At 32.5% G+C, this 24,534-nt stretch overlaps 2 protein-coding genes across 2 annotated transcripts in view; both read left to right on the forward strand.

The window, feature by feature from the left end:
- Nucleotides 1-2,870, forward strand: part of LOC111404589 (spermidine hydroxycinnamoyl transferase-like) — a 55,427-nt gene extending 52,557 nt beyond the window's left edge. The window contains exons 5-6 of the mRNA XM_023033377.1: nucleotides 1-611; nucleotides 2,110-2,870. The exon at nucleotides 1-611 is cut by the window's left edge and continues 1 nt beyond it. Coding sequence (XP_022889145.1) covers nucleotides 1-611; nucleotides 2,110-2,731 — 1,233 coding nt within the window. The 3' untranslated portion in view covers nucleotides 2,732-2,870. The remainder of the gene's footprint in view (nucleotides 612-2,109) is intronic.
- Nucleotides 2,871-6,314: 3,444 nt separating this feature from the next.
- Nucleotides 6,315-8,401, forward strand: LOC111404591 (spermidine hydroxycinnamoyl transferase-like). The gene is made up of 2 exons (XM_023033378.1): nucleotides 6,315-7,164; nucleotides 7,942-8,401. The coding sequence occupies exons 1-2, from the start codon at nucleotides 6,386-6,388 to the stop codon at nucleotides 8,399-8,401; spliced, it is 1,239 nt and encodes a 412-aa protein (XP_022889146.1). The 5' UTR covers nucleotides 6,315-6,385.
- The last annotated feature ends 16,133 nt before the right edge of the window (nucleotides 8,402-24,534 follow it).

Genomic DNA, 24,534 nt, shown 5'->3' on the forward strand with positions numbered 1-24,534 from the left:
AAAGACTCGTTGAGCAAAGCGCTTGTAATCTTCTACCCATTAGCCGGGCGTCTCCATGAGATTGAATTTGGGGGAGGCCGCCTTGAACTTCATTGCGATGCCAAGGGAGCTATTCTCGTCGAAGCTGAGACAGAATTCACGGTAGAAGATTTTGCAAAACAGGATTTTCTTCCGAATGAAAAAATGAGAGAGCTTATTCCGAAAATGGATTATAGTAATACTCCAATATCCGAGCAACCGTTGGTTTTGGCGCAGCTTACTAAATTCAGTTGTGGTGGACTTTCTCTTGGCTTGGGCATTTCTCACGTTTTAGTAGATGGCCCGTCTGCTTTCCATTTTATCAATGAATGGGCCAAAATTTCACGCGGGGAGAAGACCGGTATCCTCCCAGTACTCGATCGGAAAATTTTGCAAATTGAAGAACCTCCGAAGTTTGAGCATACGGTTTTGACACCACCGCCACTCCTAATAGGCCAGTCGGACAATACGGAGGAGCGGAAGAAGCCAACAGCAATTGCCATGCTAAAGCTAAGCAAAGAACAAATTGATAAATTGAAGGACAAAGCAAACGAGGGTAAACTATACAACAATTCCTCTCGTCCATATAGCAGGTATCAAAATTGAACTCATCACTTTTGTCCAGTATATATTTTTGCATCAAATGAGAACGGAAGGGGGCAGTTACTTCTAATTTAACCCTACCTGTTTGAGCCTGTTCACTTTTCTTTAAACTCATTTTTGATCACACATTCTTCTAATAAGCTCAAACATGAGTTGAGATATACTGTCTAAAATTGACTATCCTACTCGCTGACTATCAAATAATTAATTGATACATGACTTTAAATTAATATGTTCAACTTTTCTCTCAGACTGTGTGCAATGATGTATGGAGATTCTCCTCCTGCAATTGTGCTTGTTGGCCACAGTTTGTGCCTTTGTATGCCGTTTAGCTTCTATCCTAATAGTATTCGTTCGAGCTTATATTGTCCAATCACCAGCTAAGATTGATCTAGGGAAAAAGTCTTTACAATTAAAAAAAAAAAAGGATGATTCCTACGAGTTAGATGTGAGGTTTTTTCAGTAGATTTGGTTACACTTAGTTCAGATATTGAAGAGAAATGATGCTTTGTACTCTTAACTACTTCGGCTAAATATAAATAAAATAAAATAAAATAATTTCAATGTTCGTGTATCTGATCCCTTTTTTTTTTTTTTTTTGGTAATATTTTTAGTGCACAGAAACTACTGGGATCTTTGATGACACCCATGAAATATTTTATCCTGTTGAATAGTCTGCATCATTATCAATTCGTGTAATTATCAAGTGACAATTAATTTTCATTCTTATCAAAATATATCAATGGGAAATTCCAAACAAGAAAAGCAACTTCAACATACTTTAATTTCTTATTCTATTCTTTACCATAAATTTCTTAGAGGTTCATTTCCATAATTGTCATGACGTATGGGTGCCTCAGTTGCTGCGAAGAAGGCACTTCCTATCTTGGCTGGGCTAACGATTTTAGATGTATATGTTTATATAGATCGAATGGAGTGTCAAATTTATGCACGTAAATCCAAATATTTTTTCAATTTTTTTAATCACATATTCTTAAAAAATCACTATTTAAAACTTAACTTTACCCAAATAATGGTTGTCAAACATGGGCTTATAGCTTCTGGCTGTTTAGGGGATATAGTAAAGTTTGTTTTGAATGTGAATAACAAAAAGTTAAGTTTAACAATGTAGAAACGAAGTTAAACAAAGTAACCAATTGAAAAAACCCTAGAACTTTTCATTCTTTAAAAAATTATTATTACGAAATCTATTTTTCCCTGAAAATAAGCTCAAACATAGCTTAAATCTCTTGGCTTTTATTATATACTTAGCTAGTGTTTGACAGTCATTATCTCAAAATCTTTATTTCTACATACTCATTTTCAACCACATATTCACACAATAAAATATTTTGTATGTAAACCCAAATTTTTTTCCCAATTTTTTAACCATATATTCTTGAAAAAAATCACTATTCAAAACTCCACTTTACTTACTAATGGTTGTCAAATAGGGGCTTATAGTTTCTGGCTACGTCCTACATACAGGTATGAGGCTGTCGCTGGACATGTGTGGAGATGTGCCTCCAAGGCACGAAGGCTCGTAGACGAGCAACTAACTCGATTGCACGTAGCAGTCAGCTTCAGAAATCGAATTCAGCCACCAATACCACAAGGCTTCTTCGGGAATGCCAATTTACGTGAAGCAGCAATAACCACAGTTGGGGAATTACTCTCTAACCCTTTAAGTTATGCTTCAAGTAAAATACGCGAAACTGTTGATCAAGTAACAGATGAATACGTAAGATCATATCTTGGACTTATTAAGGCTCTACCAGATGTTTCCGTGCACCGTAATTTTCACACAGCAGGGTGTGCAATGGGAGCTTTCTATGGAAATCCAAATATGGAAGTCACAAGTTGGACATCTATGCCTGTATATGAAGCTAATTTTGGTTGGGGAGAGGTGATCCACTTGGGCCCTGGATCAATGGGTTTTGATGGGAAATCCTTCATTATTCTAGATCGAGATGGAGGTGGATCATTTACTCTTGCATTGTGCTTGCAACAGGAGTATATTGACACATTCAAGAAGTTGTTTTATGAAGAAATATCCGCAATTTCTTTATGTTCTCCACAAGCTCAAAATAAACCTAGTCTGCCAGCTTGATTTTAATTTGCAAGTAGTTATTTATCTTCATTTTTCCATTTACATTTGTAGGTTTCCATAATAATCTTCCTTGTTGGAGCAGAAGGATTGAATATTATCCATTACTAGTTCATTAAATTCTAAATATAGCTATGTGGAATCAGAGGCCCAGCTTGGGAGGCAAATTTCACAAAATTTTAATTGTGGGGGCAAAATTAAAAACTACAAGGGTTATTATTATTATTATTTTAAATCATCTGTAAAATTTTGAAAAATCCATTGCAAAATCTTGTATTTCAAATTTAGAGTGGGGAAGTAGACCCACTGCTCTCACACTGTTTGATTAAAAGCAAGGCACCTCCAGTCGACTTCCCATTATACAAGACGTATAAAATCGCAGAGTATTTCCCACTGTGCCAATCTGTTGGGCAGGGAACGAGACTCTCATATTTAATTCAGACGTGATAGCGGTGGTTAGTGGTTACGGGGTCTCTAATGAATCATGGTGACAAAGGACGTTACATCTAACAAGATGAATTAAAAGATGGGGACAAAGCTAACGATGAAGAAAAAGAAAAGCTTGAAGCAAAAGATGCAGCACACTTAGTAGAATTCAAATGATTGTTTCACGAACAATGTCCTCTAGAAAATCTCAAGCAAACTCACAAGAGAAGTATGGGATATTTTAGAAAAAAATCCATGGAGAAGACAAGGTACGAACCATTAATTTGATATAATCTCCAAGTCGGGGGGCTGATTCAGAAAATTATATTGACGGGGTTGAATTTAAGATGGTCAATACTGAAAAGTTCATAGATAAAATAAAAGTCATTAAATAACATTTATGTATGTTTTCAGAAAGATTATTTTTCATTACACGGACCATTAATTTATGTAATCTCCAAGTTGCCGGCGAATTTAGGAATTTAAGTTGACGGGCTAAATTTTTTTTAAAAAAAATCGATATTAAAAAGATATAATATTTTTTTGGAAAAATTGCAATCAAGGTACCAATTTTTTCGTTTATTAAACCAAACCTTTCATTTGTACTACTATAAGTACCAAACCTTTACAAAATTCGCAGTTCAAGTTCAGAATGATGGTCTCCGTTAGTTTAACTCCAAAAACTATTAATTGACCTTGAAAATTAAAAAATCTAATAAGTTTAACCAAGTAAGGTAAGGGTAAAATTGTAACTTAATAATTTAAAATTAAAAAAAAATCGATATTAAAAAATATGTATGTTTTAAGAGATAATTTTTTTCATTGATCCTAAATAAATAAGTTACTGTAAAAGATGCTTTTTAAAATAAGAAATGTTTTTCGCTGTCAAAAATTTTTTTTAAAAAAAAAAAATGCTCAACCATATATATATAAGTGCTCAACCATGGAAAAAAAATATCATGCTGAACCATGACTTTTAACATAATGAATTTTGCAAAAACTTATATAAATATATAAATTATCCTTTGGTGGATGCAACACAAATCTCGATCTCATTAGCCTAACAATGTATGAAATTTGAAATGTGGTTATAGCCAACTCATATGGCATGACTATCAATATTGCCCTTGAAGGATTCAATATTTTCGAAGCGTATAATTCAAGTAATAGTATTGTGATGGGAATAAATACATGTTACAATCTTTTTTCATTAACCAAAGTTTTATATCATTGAGTTTTTCTAGCAAGATTTTTAATGAGGCAACTTTTGTAACTTACTGAAAAAATAATGTACTTTTTTCATTCATTAGGATTTTTCTCACAAGTTTTTTCTTATAAGATTTTAACAATGTATATTCTTTGTGTAATAAATACCCACAACCTACAAGATATTTACCCTCAAAATAATACTCTTATATGTTTCAGATTTTTGAAGAGAATAATAAGTGATGTTATTCAAATCATCATATTACTATAATTATCAAATGTTAATAATAACTCGCGTGAAAATGATATTGCTTGAACACTACCAAGATAATACGAAACATACTTCACAAGAATTATGATGTTGGAGGTATTAACGTACAAGACATGAATGATTTGATACAAGAATTTTTATTTATTGAAACAATGGAGAGCAATTGTACTGTTTTTTTTCTTTTTATTTTTTTTTAAATCTAGTTTTCTCACATTGAGTTTTATTGACAAGATTTTAACAAGATAAAATTTTATTAATCAAATTTTATTATAATTATTTATACTCTCTTTCCTTCATTTGATATTTTTGTGCATTGAATTTTTATCAAATAAGATTTAACGAGACCGACATTTTATAATAGATAATTCAAGGGCATTATAAAGGTTGAACCCCAACCTTGACGGCCATCACCACCTCGTCCCTAGAACATCGTGAGGGAAGTAAATTGAGGAATGTGCTCCAGCAGGTCAGGCAATACGAGCTTGCTCGTACACTGGTGCCCACAAAGAATCAAATTTTATATCTCAGGAATTGAAACTCTTACAATGCAGCTGCCAGCAAAACTGAGATTACTTCACTTCTATCTTTTACACCATTGGGTTATGCCTCGAGGGGCAATTCAAGGACATTATAAATTATATGTTTATTAGTGAATGACTAATATATCTCTACCACTCTAGTTATTATGATATTAATACATTACTTACAACATTAATTCTTTCTTATAAAGATGAAGTTTCAAGTCTATAAACTTTTTCTGCTTTCGTCTTTTTCCTTTTTCTCCTTTTTAAAGCATTATTGACTTAACTTTTATAAACTTTTTTAGTTAAACAAGACATGGACTTTTTACTTCGCAAGTAGTAATAAGGCTATTTGCAAATAATAAAGCATGGAAGGGAAGGAGACAATTCTAGGATAACAAACCCCGACAAGTCAATAAATTGAATCTGTGGTAGACGCAAACATTTTAAGTCAAGGGGGCAAGACCAAACTTGCCAAAAATTATGAGAAATTTTACATTAAAAAATTTACATCCAAAAAAATCATTTCCATGTAAATTTACACCGAATTTTACATTTGAAAATTTACTTGGAGTATGACTTTTTCAGATGTAAAGTTTTGAAAATTTATAATGTCATGCCCTTTGTAATATTTTCTAATAGATTGATGTAAATTATATTGAGAAATTTGTTGTGCAAAAATAATAAATGTTAATAAATATTTTAAAGAAAAGACGAGGAAGACGCACATTTGACGTACTTTTAACTATTTTTTGTATTTATTTGGATCGTTCAACATGTCTATGATCCAGTTCTCGAAAAGAGTTTCGAGATGACATAGGCGATTTGTGAATTTTGAAAGAGATGATCGTTGGAGAATTTTTAAAGTTAGTATTTTATTGAAATTCTCAAAATACTAATTTGGAATAACCTATTTTGATAAGTCATAACATTAGCTACAGTTGATCGTTTCACGCGCCATTGAAGACGTAGAAAACTAGGCTAGGAGCACGTCGAAATAATATTAAGAATGTAATATGTCGACATCGTTTGGTATTCCGTAATGACAACGAAAATTGAGACAAAAGCAAAAGTTGGGGATCAAGTGACTACCCATGCCACCCCCTGTGTTCCCCACTGAATTGAATCCACAACTTCAATCTCAGTTTAAATAGTCCATTCACGCAGACGGTGAGAAAAGCAAAAAGTATTTTCCTATTCTCTCCCCCTTTCTTCCTCCGTTTCCAGACGAAAATGGTGACAGTGAAGACAATTCATACAGTACAACCTGCTGAGCCAACTCCAAATGAGATCATGTATCTATCAGAACTTGACCAAATTAACGCCGTTACTCATGCACCCACTGTCCACTTTTATGGTCCAAATACAGATTTTCACTATTCAGATGCAATCCAAATTCTAAAAGACTCGTTGAGCAGAGCGCTTGTAATCTTCTACCCACTAGCCGGGCGCCTCCATGAGAGTGGACTTGGGGGAGGCCGCCTGGAACTTCATTGCGATGCCAAGGGAGCTACTCTCGTCGAAGCTGAGACAGAATCCACGGTAGAAGATTTTGCAAAACAGAATTTTCTTCCAAATGCAAAAATGCGAGAGCTTATTCCGAAAATGGATTATAGTAATACTCCAATATGCGAGCAACCATTGGTTTTGGCGCAGCTTACTAAATTCAGATGTGGTGGACTTTCTCTTGGCTTGGGCATTTCTCACGTTTTAGCAGATGGAACGTCTGCTTTCCATTTTATCAATGAATGGGCCAAAATTGCACGCGGGGTGAAGACTGGTATCCTCCCAGTACTCGATCGGAAAATTTTGCAAATTGAAGAACCTCCGAAGTTTGAGCATACAGCGTTGACACCACTGCCACTAATAATAGGCCAGCCTGACAATACAGAGGAGAGGAAGAAGCCAACAACAATTGCCATGCTAAAGCTAAGCAAAGAACAAATTGATAAATTGAAGGACAAAGCAAACAAGGATAAACTATACAAAAATACCTTTCGTCCATATAGCAGGTATCAAAATCGAACTCATCACTTTCGTACAGTATATATTATTGCATCCAATGAGAAGGGAAGGGAGCAGTTACTTCTTATCTAACCCTACACATCAAGATTTTAAGCTGAGCCCCATTTTCAAAAAATAATTTTTCTTCAAACTCATTTTTAATCAACATTCTCCCAATAAAATACTTTTGTATGTAAATCTAGAACATTTCATTCTGAAAAAAAATTATAATTATTAAATCTAATTCCATAAAATAAGCTCAAACATAGCCTAAGGGCTGATTTGGCAAAGTTTTTGCTTTTATTTCTTGTAAAATAGCTTTTGGAGGAAGCTACCATAATTTTTGTTTTAAAACTAATATTTAAAAGTACTTTTCATCTTAGAAGTGCATTTAGAGGAAGTCACATTGAATCAACTTCTTCTAAAAACTTGTTTACCTACGAAATTTTTTTTAACAAAATTAGTTAACGAGGTCCAAAAGCAACTTTTGTGTTTCAAAAGCTCTTTTTGACTTTTTAAAAGTCATGCGAAACAGGCGTTAAGTCTCTTGGCTTTTACTACATACTTAGCCAGTGTTTAACAACCATTATTTCAAAATCCTTTTTTTTACATACTTATTTTCAACTATACATTCAAACAATAAAATATTCTACACGTAAATCCAAAAATTTTTCCGAAATTTTAACCACATATGCTTCAAGAAATCACTATTCAAAACTCCATTTGAACCATATAGTGGTTTTCAAACTAGGGGCTTATAGTTTGTGGCCATGTCCTACGTACAGGTATGAAGCTGTCGCTGGACATGTGTGGAGATGTGCATCCAAGGCACGGAGGCATGTAGACGAGCAACTAACTCAATTACACATAGCAGTCAACTTCAGAAATCGAATTCAGCCACCAATACCACAAGGTTTTTTTGGGAACTCCATTTTACGAGAAGCAGCAATAACCACAGCTGGTGAATTACTCTCTAACCCTTTAAGTTATGCTTCAAGTAAAATACGCGAAGCAATTGATCAAGTAACGGATGAATACATAAGATCATATCTTGGACTTATTAAGGCTCTACCAGATGTTTCGGTACACCGTAATTTTCACACGGCAGGGTGTGCATTGGGAGCTTTCTATGGAAACCCTAGTATGGAAGTCACAAGTTGGACATCTCTGCCTGTATATGAAGCAAATTTTGGATGGGGAGAGGTGATTCACCTAGGCCCTGGATCAATGGGGCATTTTTGCTAGCCTACCGTTAGCTGGCCACTCGAGCGACATCTACATATTTTCTATAGACTTGTTGTCCGCCTGGCGCTCGAGCGACAGGGTTATCGACCCAAGTACGTATATATACATATATATATATGTATATATGTACATATGTATACATATGTATATATGTACATATGTATACATACATATATGTACATATGTATACAATACATATATGTACATATGTATACATACATATATGTATACATACATACATATATATATATATACATACATATATACACACACACATATATATATATATATATACACACACACATATATATATATATACACACACACACACATATATATATATATACGTATGTACGTACATATGTATACACACATATATATACATATGTATACGTATGTACGTAGATATGTATACGTATACGTATGTATGTATACGTATATATATATATATATGTATATATATATATATATATGTATATATACGTATATATATATATATATATATGTATATCAATACTATTTGATTAAAAGCAAGCCACCTCTAGTCGACTTCGCATTGTACAAGATGTACGAAATTAATGTGTTGAGTATTTCCCATTGCGCCAATCTGTTGGGCAAGGAGCGCTACTTTTATACTTAATTTAGATGTGATATCGATGGTTAGTGGTTACGGGGGTCTCTAATTGATCACATTAACAAAGGACATTACAGATGACAAGATAAATTAAAAGATGTGGACAAAGCCATTGTAGCACTGGTCAATGAAGCTTGGAAAGGAAAATACCTTTGTTCAAAATTTACCTGAATAATCAACTTGTAGCAATCCAAAAATTTATCTATTTTGTATATTATATAAATTCCTATTTTATTTGGGTCTAATAATTAAATTTTCACAAATCAAGATTTAATATATCAATATTGGGCTTGTTGGATAAATCATATTAAATCATGAATTTTAGGCTTGAGAAAAAGTTAATTTGGATAAGTTAGGCCAAAGATATCATAGTTCTAAGAATAGATGTTATTTTAAATTGGTTTAGGATTTGGTGTAGTTGGAGCCACTAGTTTCACATGTAGATATATAGGAATTCTACCGTGTAGTTGTAATTGTAATGGTTGACTATGATTCTACTTTTGATTTGATAAGTATTAATTATATATATTTTAATCACGATCAAGTACACGAATCACATCATGATTTGCCTTATCAAAAAATTTAGCTTTATCCAATTTGGTGGTACACGTCTTTTTTATCCCAATTTCACTCAAATTCTATTGTCTTTTTCAACTATAAATACAATGCCAAAAGCCTCATCATTGACTACCAAAAATAAATACAATACATACGGGAGGGAGAGAGAGAGAGAGAGAGAGAGAGAGAGAAGAAAGAAAGAGAGAGAGAAAGGAAGGAAGAGAGAGAGAGTAGCATTGGAAATAAAGGTTTGCATGCATCGAATATTTTAATCACGTATTTTTCAAAGCGGAAAAAAGATTTTGAACGTGTTTCAAATTTTTCTAACGAGGTAAGATACTTTAAGTGTAAGTGTTTTTGTTTCCTTTTGCGTTTATATTCAATAAAAAAATACATGGATTGTCAGTAGACATTCATTTTTTATTTTATTTTTAGAGATATGTAATCCTACGAGATTATAAGAGGACCTAAGATGGGTGTATCGCTTGGTCACCAATATACTCCATAAGATCAGATGGTGTGAATTGTAATTTTTATTGCTATATATATGTATATGAAAACTGCACGTATCTTACTGGGTATTTTCGAATACTCACTCTTACAAATTTTTGCAGGTTAGTTCGGATCGATTGGAATTGTGGAAGGGCAGTGATGCGGGTGCCAAGTGGATCAAATGAAAAGAAAAAAAAATAAGTTTGTCGTTTTTAAATTTACCAATTAGTTTAATTTTATTCCAAACGTGTTATTTGAATTAATTAGGAGTTTATATTATGTTTAGATAAAATTTTCATATTTTAAATTTAGATTTATAAATGTTGCAGTTATTTGTTTAATAAAAAATCTTATTTTTTTAGTTCCACACTTAAAATAAAGAAAAATGAGTTTTTCGTAACGTTTCAAAGTTTATAGAAAATTGGGGCGTTACACTACCTGTTTCCCCAACAAAGTCTCACGAAATCTTCCCTCTTTGCCTAACAAGAGAGGTATAACCGTCCCATTTTTGAACTAAAAACTTGCATTTTGAGTCAAGTAGTACCCAAGAAAGACACATGGGTTTGACTTAGGTTGAAGTTTGTGTTTGGTAAGGATCTAGCCACGTTAACATCGACATCCAAATGTATGTAACTTTTGGTAGTCGGGCATTCAAACAATAAGGCCTCAAAAGGACTCTTACGTGTGAGTAGGAGGGTAGAAAGGCAATTTATGAGGTAAACAATCGTGGCTAAGGCACATGTCCCGAAAGGAGAGGGAATGGATGCATGATGTAGAAGCGTCATACCAATTTCGACTGTATGTCGATGACAACTCTCAATAGTACCATTTTGCTGGGGAGTATGAAGAGATGTTGTAAAGTGATTAATACCATGTTGTGCTAGAGAAAGAGAGGTAATTTGATAAATCCAGCACCATTATCAGTATACAAAATTTTTATTTCGCAAGCAAATTGATTTTCAAGCATGATAGTTAATTGAATAAAAATAGGGCTACATTAGATTTGTTCTTCATGGAATAAGAGGTGACAATATTTAGTGAAATGATCATAAAATAAGACATAGTAGCGAAAAGTCATCAATAAAGGAAACGGGAGAAGGACCCCAAACATCGGCATGCACAAACTCTAACGAAGCATGGCTTGTAAGAAAGGTGCAAGTAAATGGCAATTTATAAGATTTATTACATTGACACAAAATACAAGAAAAATAGGACTTTCACAAGAAAACTAGCAAAGAATAACTGCAAAGTAACAATGACAAAATTTAGGGATAGGATGCCCCATGGTGCCATTGTGAAAAAAGACTCAGGTTCCAGTAAGTCTTATTGCATGAGCTTAGCTAGAGGGAGGTCATAGTGCCACCGAATAGACTCCATATTCACACTACTGCGCATGAGCACTGCTCCCATCATCCGATTCTTCACAAAGAAAATGAAAGGGTGATACTTAACGGTAATATTATTATCATGAGTAGGGAGACGAAGTGGAGCCAATGTAAGTGACTTGTAAATAGGTACCTTCCCCTAGAACAACTTAATCTTGACAATCATACTCCTAGTGAATAGAAAAATTTGTCAAATCAGAGATGATATTGTGAGAGGCAGTGGAATCTAGAAGCCATTTTCTATTTTTGGACGTGGAAGTAGCACAATTTGCTTCAAGGCGTAACGTAAGTTTGTCACAATTCTTGGTAGTATGACTAGGCTGATCACAAAATTGAAGGCAACTGAAAATGTTTTGGAAGGATTCTTCGTGTGAGAGGTAGATTTTGCCTTGTTCTTGCCTGTATTGTAGCAACCATCGAATGACTTTCTTGTGAGGGATGGATTTAGCCTTGTTCTTTTCCTTTTTTGTAGCGACCATCAGAGATAGTGTACGTAACCAACCAAGTGATCATGTAATTCAAAAAAAATAAGGCAGATTCGATAGTGAGTCATCATTCCCAAAATTTTGAGCTAAGAACATTGAAAACACACCAAGTTAAATCATCATCAGAAACTGGCAGGTGTTTACAAAAACATATTTCGAATTACGCAATTGTACTGTTTGTAACAAGTAATGGAGTGGATGTAAGTTTAAGAGTCGTCCCACGAAAATTGATTTAGTTCAATTCTTATTACCTTGACCTTAACCGAAACAAAAGTAATACTACGTATTTTTGTGACAAAATTATAAGTAAAATAAATTACGTATGCAACTAAGAATGAGTTAACTAAACTAAATGCAAATTATAATTGATGCAAATTGATGTGTTCCGATGAATAACAAATTTACTAGGACCACGAATTCACATATAATAATCTTTTTTAATCTTAGTTTTACACTTTGACAACACTATTGAATATTGAAGAATCAATGTTCCTATTATATTTAACAATCTTTCTCGAGTACGTTAAACCTATTCTCATATATGATCCAACTATATCTCTATGATGGATGCAAACATACAAGAATGGATGAATTTTTATGAACACTTAAAGATTCACATGGAACATAGCGGTATATTTCTATTTCCTTCGAACCCTACGACGTTTTATACCATGTCGAGCCTGTTTTTCTTCTTTTGAACGCATAAAATAAGCCACATATTCACATAATTACCGTTCATAATATTCATGGAGAAAATAAATTTATATAAACCATTCAAATTCCAAAAATGTGTTTTAATATGAAGAATGTAAAACTAAAGATTCAAAAGTCATATCACATGATTCATCTTCTCTTAGCACAAGCAAATCTAGCCTAGCATGGTGGAAAGAAGAAAACAAACTGAATAATAAAGAAAAAACATCACCAATTTAAATCTTGAATTGAATCCTTGCGTCTTGATGTTAATCTTCACGTTTTTGTCACGTTCTCCCCTCTGAAAACCTTTCTTAATGTGTTATAATGCGCTTTCCTCCTCGAGGATGTCTCTCGGGCTTAAAAGATATCCCAAAATTTGTTTTCATAAGAATTTCAATCACATAAGGAAATCAGAATATTTTCCCCGCGATTAGCCTGGGCAGTCATTTTAAGTCTCGATATTTGTTCTTTGTGATTGGGCGGTCGCCCAGTTATATTTACTTTCAATTGTTGCATTTTAGTTCCCAAATTTAATTCTTGATTCTTTTAAATCATTTCTCTTGTAATTTCAACCCTTCAACTTCTAATTACTTCCAATTGAACCCGTAACATCTTGAATCTTCAATTAGTGGTCCAAATCAACTATTGAAATGTTGCAATTTAACCCTCATACTTTGGATTTCACCATTTTTCTTTTCCAATTGCTTAGAAACATGTCCATCACTCTTTTCTCATTTCTTCTTCTTCTTCCAATACTCCATGTCTTCACTAAATTCGATTATTTACATTTTGGCCTCTAAATTTTTGTTTCCTTTTATTTTGGTCCTTTTTCGCTTATTTTTACTCAATTCGGCCATATTCATAGATGTTATCCTACAAAACATAAATTATAGCAAATTAAGCCATATTCCACATATTTATAAACAATTATTCATATATTGTGGCATAAATAAGTGTGTAAAACGCACTTATCAACTCTCCCAAACTTGAACTATTATTTGTCCTCAAACAAAATTGCAGCTTAACTCAACACAAGTATGGTTTGACAACCCGCCGCGTCTCAGGATTGAAACTAAGTAATTAACATAATGTACAGTTTCAACAATACCAAATCAAATCAGCCTCCATATGTTATATGTATAACCCAATGTCTCTGTGTGTAAACTCATGTAAACATATTAAACTCATGATTGGTTCAACTCCCAACCTGTAGTGGTTAAGCATTTCCTTTCTTCGCTCGAGAGATACACACCCCCAAACTTATTCTTTTCTCCCAATTTTTTAAAGATGTGTTCTAAGGTTGAAATTCAATTAATTCTAATCCTTACCCTCTCTTAGTTTGAAATGATCTTACTATTACAAGTTCACCATTTAAATAATAGAGGATCTCCTATTGTTTTACTGGTACAATCTTTAAGACTAAACTAAGCTACTTGCTTCTCATTGAAGGTATAGTTTTATCAACCAAATACCTTGAGGCTTAATTAATGCAATGTGTCTTTCTTCACTTATACTTATTTTCTCTTTTTTCAGTAACCTGTCATTTGCTTTCTATATAATCCATGTAACGAGTTTTAGCCTGGTGAATCTCAAGTCAGTTAACCTTAGAGCACCAGGTTTTAAACTCTTGCAGACTTATTCACTCGAGTTATAAATAACTCGAGAAGATGATTTTTATTAGCTTCTCCACATCTTGCTTTCATTATGACCCATTTTAACGAGCTTTATGTCGGTGACTCCCAAGTCATTTGATCTTAGGGCACCAAGTTTTTCAAATACCCTTATAGGCATACTTGCTCGAGTTATAAAGGCTTTGAGAGAAGTATTATTTGCACACAAATTGATGCTATGCCCCTTTTCTTTTAGACAATTAGTTTCCAAAATTAACCCCAACTTAAGATTTTCACTTCATCTTTATCTCGTTGGTTTTAGACATCCATCTTCAAACTACTGAAATAATGGATTATGGATAAGTACAATAGAGGTTTTTCAGGGTTAACCTATTCTATTCCACTCTTCTCTAAATAGTGAGTCAAATCACCAACTTAACATGTAAAACATGAGTGTTGTACACAGAGAATGTCAAGTTTCACATAAACAAGTATTGGCTACTCTAATCATGCACTATTTCTAGTACTCCTAGCTCATACTTATTCTAATGTTTAACATCATTGTTGGCAAGGCCATCAAACCCACACAAGCACATAAAATAATAAATAAAAATGAGTAAAGACTTTAATTTTTTTTTGTTCACATAAACAATTACACGAAAAGCAGTAAATTATACACAAATATCAATAAATGTTAACGATGTTGTGAAGATTATGCTTTCCCAGCTTTTATAAAAAAGGTCCTCAATGTAAAAGCAAAAGTAATCAAAATAAAGTAGTAAGGATCAGAAACTCCCCGGGGTAGATACGGGTAGGTAAGAATATCAAGCTTGTCCGATTAGTAGATATCATGACAACCACCATTTTTCTTTGTTGCCAAGCTTCAATTTTCTGTTCCAAGAATTTAAAACAAATATTAGTGATAAAAAATAAGGTTTAAATATTTGCAATTAATTCACACCAAGAAAAATTCTAATCTACTAACTTTTAGAAAAACTATCCAGCAAAGCATATGTCTCTGCAAAAATCTTATAACTAAGAAAAGGTAAGTTTTTCAAATTCGTTTGGAGATAGAAATCTAAGTACAACCTTAAGAATGCATATCACATCAATGTAAGCTCAACATAATTCTATGGTGTTAATGATGAGCCTAAGTAAATTGAACTCAATAGATCAAAATGACAAAGTTACTAATGCAAGTCTTAAAATACTACATGAAATCCGCTAAAAACCATTTACAATGCACAAGTTCCTAAATATGGCCCTAAAATGCTAATGCAATCCTTAAAATTCTACTCGTAATGTAATACGCAATCAACATAAGAGATAAGTGATAGAAAAATGGATTGCCTCCCATTAAGCACTTAATTTAAAGTCTAGAGCTCGACTTTTTCATTAATGTTTCATGGCATTTTGAATATGGCTTTAGAGGTCCTGCTTAGCTTGCGTAATTTGACTTTGCTCCATATTGCGATTTTCCTCCAAATTTTGATCTTGTCATTTTTCAAGAAGTATGACTTTCCCTCACATCCATTTTGAGGTCAACGGTGTGTACCTCAATTTCCTCATAAGGTTTAATCATAGACTCAAATTTTGAGTAAATGTTAAAATCAAGGGATTGCATGCTAATTTCCTCTTCTTTGAATGCTACTAATTATCTTTGGCCTGTTATGATTAAGTTCTTGATCTTTCCATGCCCATCTTCTTTAATTGAGGTTTCATCAAGTTCAACGTCCATATCAAAAACTTTTGGCAAAGAAATAACGTCATTTTTCATGGAAAGTCTTCTCGTCTTGTAGTATTTGTTGGACGTCCGATGGACATAATTCTCTTAATTGATGTTCATTAATAATCAGTGGATGAAATAATTTCACTGGCAAATCACTCACTTCAATTTTTCGTGAGAGAAATAATGCAGTAGGCAAGTGATTCGGAACAGTTTCATCTAGTTCAAATTTTACTTCTATATCTCGTAGTCACTGACCTATAATGAAATCTCCAACAAGCATATCACCTTCATCAATTTCTTGAGCTGCCAATTGTTGTTGCCTTATGATGAAGTCGCATATGAGCATCTTGTTGAAATCAACTACAGCCATCTTTTATCCTCAATTTTTATTTTTTATATATCTTAAAAATGAGGCAAAAATGAAAAACACAAACATAAATAGAACCAAAAAAAATACAAGAATACAGACAGAAGTCCAAATTAGTGCCAAGATAAATAAAATCAAACTAAAATTCAATCCCCAGAATGGCGCAAAAAACTTGTTCACAAAAATATATTTCAAATTAAAATTACTGCAAGTGTATGATTCGTTAACAAGTAATAAAGTGGATGTGAGTTTAAGTATCGTCTCATAGAAATTGATTTTGTTTAATTTTTATTACCCGACCTTAGCAGAAACAAAAGTAATACTATGTGTTTTTATAATGAAATTATAAGAAAAATAACTTACGTACACAACTAAGAATGAGTTAAATAAACTAAATGCAAATTAAGATTGATGCAAATTGATGTGTTTTAATGAATAACAAATTTTACTAGGGTCGCGAATCCCTATACAATAATCTTTTTTAACCTTAGTTTTATACTTTGACAACACGATTGAATACTGAAGAATCAATTTTCCTATTATATTTAACAATCTTGCTTTAGTAATGTTAAACATATTCTCATTTATGACCCGACTATATCCTTATAACGGATGAGAAGATACAAGAATACATAATTTTTATGAATACTTAAAGATTCACATAGAGCATAGCAGTATATTTGTATTTCTTTCGAATCTTACAGCGATTTATACCATGTCGAGACTATTTTTCTTCTTTTAAATACATAAAATAAGCCAATATATTCATGCAATTACTGTGCACAATAATCATGGAGAAATAAAATTTGATTTAAATCATTCAAATTCGAAAAATATTTTTTAGTGTAAAAAATGTAAAATTAAAAATTAAAAAATCATATCACATGGTTCATTGTTTGCCTAACACAAGTAAATCTAGCCTAGCATGGTGAAAAGAAGAAAACAAACTGAAAAATAAAGAAAAGACACTGTCAATTTAAATTTTGAATTGAATCCTTGCATCTTGATGTGAATCTTCACATTTTGTCTTGATCTCCCCTCTAAAAACTCTTCTCAATGTGTTATAATGCGTCCTCCATGCTTAAGGATGTCCTTAGGGCTTCATAAGACATCCCAAGATGTGTTTCCATAAAAATTTCAGTCAGATAAGAAAATAGAATTTTTTCGCTATGATTACCCAAGTAAAACTCGGACAATTGTCCAGACTAACTTTAAGCCCCGGTATTTGTTCTTCATGATTGGGTGGTCGCCCAGCCTATATAACTGGGCAGTCTTCCAATTATATTAATTTTCAATTGTTGCGTTTTAGTCTCCAAATTCAATTCTTGATTCTTTTAAATTTTTTCTCTTGCAATTTCAATCCTTCAACTTCTAATTGCTTCCAATTGAACCCTAACATCTCGAATCTTTATTTTGTGGTTTGAATCAACTATAAAAGTGTTGCAATTTAGCTTTCATACTTTCGATTTTACCATTTTTCTTTTCCATTTGCTTAAAAATAAGGTCCATCACTCTTTTCTCGTTTCTTCTTCTTCCAATACTTCATGTCTTCTCTACATTGATCCTTAACTCGTTCAAATCTTCGTTCCTACTTTCAAGTCATCTTCCGATTATTTTCATTTTTGTATCTGAACTTTTTTTTTATTTTGGTCATTTTTCGCTTATTTATTCTCAATTTTTCCATATTCATCGATGTTGTTCTGCAAAAACATAATTTATATAGAATTAGCCCATATTCTACATATTTTTCAACAATTATTCAGGTTTTGTAGCATAATTAAGTGTGTAAAATGCACTTATCAATGTGTCAATCAAGTTGAGTTCATCATCGATCACCTTGATTGCTTGAAGTTACTTAGATGTCGTACGAGAGCCTCGCTGAACAAGGGTCAAATCTTCCTTAAGTTACATAATGTGAGCCCAAGATTTGCTTACAAACGAGAGGGCCAAGTGCAACCATACATCACCGTTTGTAGTTTTCAGGGAAATCAAAGACATAAAAGTTTCTGAAACTAACGAAAAAATTGCATTGAGAAAAAATTGATCCTGTCGAAGCCAGTGAGCATAACAGGCAATTGCAATAGCAAAAGAAGTAGCAACCGATTTACTAGGGCACTTGACAATATCATCTAAATATCCCACCAGATCACATCCAATGAGAATGGTAAGGCATGTAACATGCCAGGAAGGACAATTTGACGGTGTAAGTTTGTAAGGTAATAGAATAGAGATGCTAATGGTAAACGGTGAAAGATTAGAATATTCTGATGAACATTGTTGCACTGGAGGTGGTGAAGAGTTAACACTAAGACAAGACATGGATAATGAAAATACGATTCTGTTCTCATAGGGGAGGAACACTCTGATGCCATATACACATTCAGATTAGCAATTGCAAGATTAGTTTATTCCATAACAATGTCTCTAGATACAGTACACAATTATAGCTATAAATGAAATATACAAATCATTGACAAATTTGTTCCTAGACATAGCACAATTGACAGATTTCCTAATTTATAGATGACAATAAGCATGATTCAAGCTTATTACAAGAGTCATGCTGATCACGTAGTAAAAATCGAATCTTGAATAGAAAATAAAGATACACTTTTTTACTAATTTTATGGTCCTTAATTGATTTCTTTGTGATTGAATGCGTAATTCAAATTCATATAAAGATATAGTAGTTGACATAATCAAGTAAGATTGATTTGAATTCGAAATAGGTAAATTAATTAATTTAGAGAATTTGATATGATACGCAAAATTTATCATTGCTAGAATTTGATAATTGGGATTAAGAATAATAACATGGTAAATTCATGAACCTTAACACTTGTAACCACACAAGTTAAAATCTAAACAATCTATTTGCACCAATTTAATTGTTTTTCATATTTTAATCTTTGGATCAATAATCACAAGCTATTAATTTTATTTTTACTCGATTAGAAGTTGGACTTAGTCGAACCAATAGTTGAACAAAATAATCTTCATGACATGATAATTCAGACTCTCTAGGTCTAATTCACTAATCTATTTGACATAGTATACTTACAATTTTTACTTGGAAATAGAGCAGCCAATGGATTTGGCATAGTTAACTAAATTTTGTTAGGTCTGTATGATTGTTCGTTTCATGTCTTGATGGCCCAAGTGGACTCCATTTTTGTTAAGTATAATGTTATGTAGGAATATTGATGTTGATTACTAATCTAGGTGTCAGTATGTCGTAAATCTTATTAAATGGGCCATAATTCACTGTATTTAGTTGAACTGTAATTTAATGACACTAATGTTGCCAACTAAACTGGTGTCGAACGTCAGTGACATGAAATAGTATTTTTCGTTTGTTAATGAATGGGAAAAATTGTGTGCTGGGAGAAGACTAGTAACCTAGCATTATTAGCTGAAAAATTTACAAATTGAAGAATGGTCGTCCTCCCCAAAACTTGAGAAAACTGTCCTATTGATACTACCACAATTCCTTGTTGGTCACTACGATAATATGGGAGAGCGGAAGAAGCAATGTCCATTACCTTGCTAAAGCTAAGTAAAGAACAAAACCAATAACTTGAAGAATAAAGCTAATGAGAATACAGTCTGTCTACCTACCATGTAATAGAATTGAAGTCAATTTTATTTTTTTTTTCCTTTTTGGGGTCCAAAGTAGTGCATATAATTGCATCAGGCATAATAAAAAAAATTAAGTAAGACTAGATGAGTAATGCTATGTAGGAGTAGCTCCACAGCAGTAGCTGGGCATATGAGGAGAGCATCCAAGGCACGGTGTTATAAACAACAAAGAAGATATCGGATTGCTCTGATACTAATTTGTTGTAATAATAGTTGAGAAAATAACATATAGCACAATATAAAGTAATTGATCACAAATTTAAGAGTAAAAATAATTTGCGAAGGAAATGAGATTTCACTAAAATAGGGAGAAGGAATACAATGATTTTATGTTTATAATTTGTCTAACTTATTCTAAAATATAATGAAGAGCTATATATATATATATATATATATATATATATATATATATATATATATATATATATAGGCGTTAAAATGCAAAATAGGTATGGGCCAAAAGTACACACTGCTCAAGCTCCAGGCGAGCAATAGCTCTGTCATTCAAGTGCCTGTGGGCGCCAAGGTTCTTGTGATTATTTAACGACACCATTTGAGCGCCATAGCTAGCAACCTTTCCCACTCCTAATTGATCGACAAATAGAGCTTCAACTAAAATTTGCCAAATAAACATCGAATAGAAATCCAAAATAACATTCCAAATATAATTTTTCTAAAGTAGACTTTAATTAGAATTCTCAATTATCTTCCAAATAGATGTCAAGTAACACCCTAATTCTAATAAACTCCATCTTGACACAAATTCCACTACAATGGGTAGACTTTAAAAATTCTACAACTAGAAATAAATTCCATTGCAAAGAATAAACTTCAACTCTTAAACAAAAAACACAAACCGAATTCTCCATTAAAATTTCCAATTGAAAATATTCTTCAAAACTTTGCCACTCATCTAAGACAAAACTCAATAATTGAGTATTAACAGAATCCCAAGCACTGGGCTTGGATATCACCAAACAGGGTACAAACAAGCCCTGAAACGGAATCAACACTACTGAGTGCATCGAAAAAAGGATCTTGATTAGAATCAATAATATTAATCACATTCAAACCATAATCAACTAATTCATCAATTTTGTACCTTTGTGGAACTTAAAATAAAAAATTGGTATGTTATTGGCAACTGAATAAAATGGCACCGCCGATACTGGTGACAAAGCAGAATTACCTATAACTTCTGAATTCAATTGAGATGTATTCTTCAAAAAAGACCCAAACTAGACTCCAACGGTACAAAATCCAATTCAAGTCTACGCGAGTTCTTAAAATATGCTAATTGATCAAATATTCTATATAGCATTGCAAGACATATAACTTAGATTTTCTATATCCCTTCAACAAATGGCCCTTTACTATTAACCTTCAGGACACCATTTTCAATAGCGTACTTGTACTTTTTTGAATTAAGAGTGCTCTTGGAAATAATTTTTTTTTCAAAATCTGAAACATATCTTACTGTATCAAGTATTCTTACCATCCCATCAAATATCTTTATTCTAACCCAACCAATACCAGTTATCCTACAAGATGTAGCACCTTTCGACATTGTTTCATAAATTGAAAATAAATTCCAATCAGGACACATAAAAAAGTGCAAGATATATCAAGAATTCGATCCTCGTCATTATAGTAAGAAATAAGTAAAAGTTCTTCAACACTATGAAAATTTTCTGCAATATTGGCTTCCCTTAAAGTTTTTTATTGCTGATTTGTAGCCTTCTTCTTGCAATAATTACAGAATTTAAAATTACTAGTCGCTGTCACGTGCGTTGCACGAATTTTATATTTATCGTATTTTTATTAGTGTATGAATTTTAATTTTTTGGAAAGTTTTTAAAGCAATATCTAGAAATATTTTTATGATTTACAATTGCATAACAGTATTGTGTCATCTAGAAAAAATAAGCTTTTATATTTCATGCTTGAATAAGAAATATACAAGGTTATACAAACTATTTTGCATTTATTCTTTGATAGTGTTAATATGATTGAGTTGAATGTGAAAATTATATTTCTAAATTTTGTGTAATTCAATATTGGAAAATTGAAGATTGAGCACCATATTCATATGTGTTTATATTTTGTGCTTCATAAATTTTAATATTTATTTTATGCTTATGTTTAAAAAAAAATCTAGAATTTTTTGTTGACATTCGGTTTGGCAAGTTAATGTACGGTGCTCTGCATTTTCGGTACTTGTAAGTACAAAAATTGGTATATAAAAATACGATAAGCTGTAAATACGGTAGGCAACATATACGTTAAGTTGTTTGAAAATACGACAGGCTGTAAATACAATAAACTGCAAATACGGTATGTAGCATATACGGTGAGCTACCTATAAATAAGGTAAATTGCATATATGTATTTATAATTTGTTATAAATGTATGAAATTTACTTAAGTATTCTTTCACACATGCATCATGCCATCGATATTAAAAAAATAATAATAATTTTAGTATATATAAACTCCATGACCAAAAAAAAAAAAAAGACTACTCACAGTGCGGAGGGATGGCAAACTACCTCTTCGCATTGTGCGGAGAGATGGCTCTCTCCGTATTGTGCGGAGAGATTTTCTCTCTTTTTTTCTATTCCCGGAAGTAGAATTAGATAAAAAGAAAATAATATTGAATTACAACTTTTAGTACTTAAGAAATTCGATATTAAATAAATTTCATACATTTAAAACAAATTATAAATCGACTTATATACTGGAATTTGTCATTGTCATCGTACCTACTCCCCCCATGGCACATATCACAATTATACTGACTTTTTTGTCCTTTAGAGCATTCATGATTTCCTTTTTACTTGATATCCTTGTTTCGAAAGCTCCAAAGTCATGGGAGTTTCGAAAGGGTATTTGCACCAATTGTTTAGGTTTGGCCACATTTCGAAATAATTTACCTTCCTTTCGGAGCTTAGCAACCTCAGCCGTCTTCTCTATGGCTTTCCAGCCAAGCGAGTAATGGGTCTACAAATTTGGACAAATAAAGAATAGGCACTGCATTTCAAAATTTGTTTCACTTTCCAAAACTTCATATGCCTGTTTCTTCAAGTCATCAATCTTTTTCAACCAATCTATAACGCCAGGTTCAATAGTTTATGCATTTCTTCCTGCTTCAACAACCAATTTTTGCATTTCATTTTCCATAATTCCAAGACGTTTTACCTCATACCTCAAAGTTTCAATTTTTCTATCGTAGCATAACATATTCTTGAATTAGCACCAAATTGGGTTCATTGCAAACCCCGCGAGGTTCTTAACAAGGGAAAAGAGAATGCTTTCTGCCATTATTAATTTTTCAATTCAAACAGCAGTATCAAAGGAGCCTATCAGCATAAAAAAATAAAAAATAAAACACATTGAAGGATCTTAGGATTACATTCGACCACAATTTTTAGTAAACCTTAACAAATCAATAGCAAAAGAAAAAAAGAATTATTCCCCAGTAAATAATCAATTCTATGTGCAAAATTATAAGAACTATATGGGATTGAAAAGAAACATGGTTGATAGGATTGAAAGTTTCCCTTTATGATAGATGCAGTGATTTGTCATTAAGCTTACTGATTTTAACTAGATGGGTGTTTTGTGTATCATTTTGGCACGTAATTAAACAATAAAGCTAGCTTCTGTCTATGTACCTATTTTGTTACCTCAGTACGCAACCTATCGTAAATCTTTGAATATTAGACTATATTTCATCAATTCTACTTTCTTTTCTTTTACTATTTTTCTTGCAAGCAAGTGGATGCAGGGCTCGAATCCATAGTTTCATAACAAATATATAGTCTATATAGGTTCATTTAAAAAATGAAAAAAATAAATAAAATTGTAGAGCTCTCTCTAGTCTCTTCAAACAAGAATATGGTTTGAGTAATCAATCAAAATATCTGTATTTAAAAGTTGAATACGAATGTGGTTTAAGTAATCAACTCTCTCTGCACAGTGCGGAGACATGGCAAACCATCTAGTGCGGAGAGTTTTTTTCTTCTCCGCACTGTATGAAGAGTTTTTTTTTTCAATTTTTTTGTTCCGCACATGGTTTGTCATCTCTCTACATTGTGAGGAAAATTTTTCTTTTTCAATGCTTATGTGCGGAGAGTTGTTTTTATTTTATTTTTTTGCTTCTTTTTTTTTTTTACTCCGCACATGGTTTGTCATCTCTCTGCGCTGTGCAGAGATCCTTTTTTTTTTTTTAACGCTCATGTGCGGAGAGTTTTTTTTTTTTTTTTTTTTTTGCTCATGGCAATTTATATATACTAAATTTTTTTTTAATGCTAATGGCATGATGTATGGAAGAACATTTGTCTGACCATAAACAAAATGGAAAATAAAAAATCACATCATGCACAGTAAAATAGGATTAACTTACTGTTGCATCAATGTAGACCCTCATTCCCCTTATTATAAGAAGTTAGAAACTATAATTTGCCCCTTGCACAACTACTGTCAACAACAAGGTCATCTTCATGAATCTGATATTCAACAATATGCTTCATCTTTATC

This window comes from Olea europaea, chromosome 11, assembly GCF_002742605.1.
Source record: "Olea europaea var. sylvestris chromosome 11, O_europaea_v1, whole genome shotgun sequence".
NCBI classification, from domain to species: Eukaryota; Viridiplantae; Streptophyta; class Magnoliopsida; order Lamiales; family Oleaceae; genus Olea; species Olea europaea.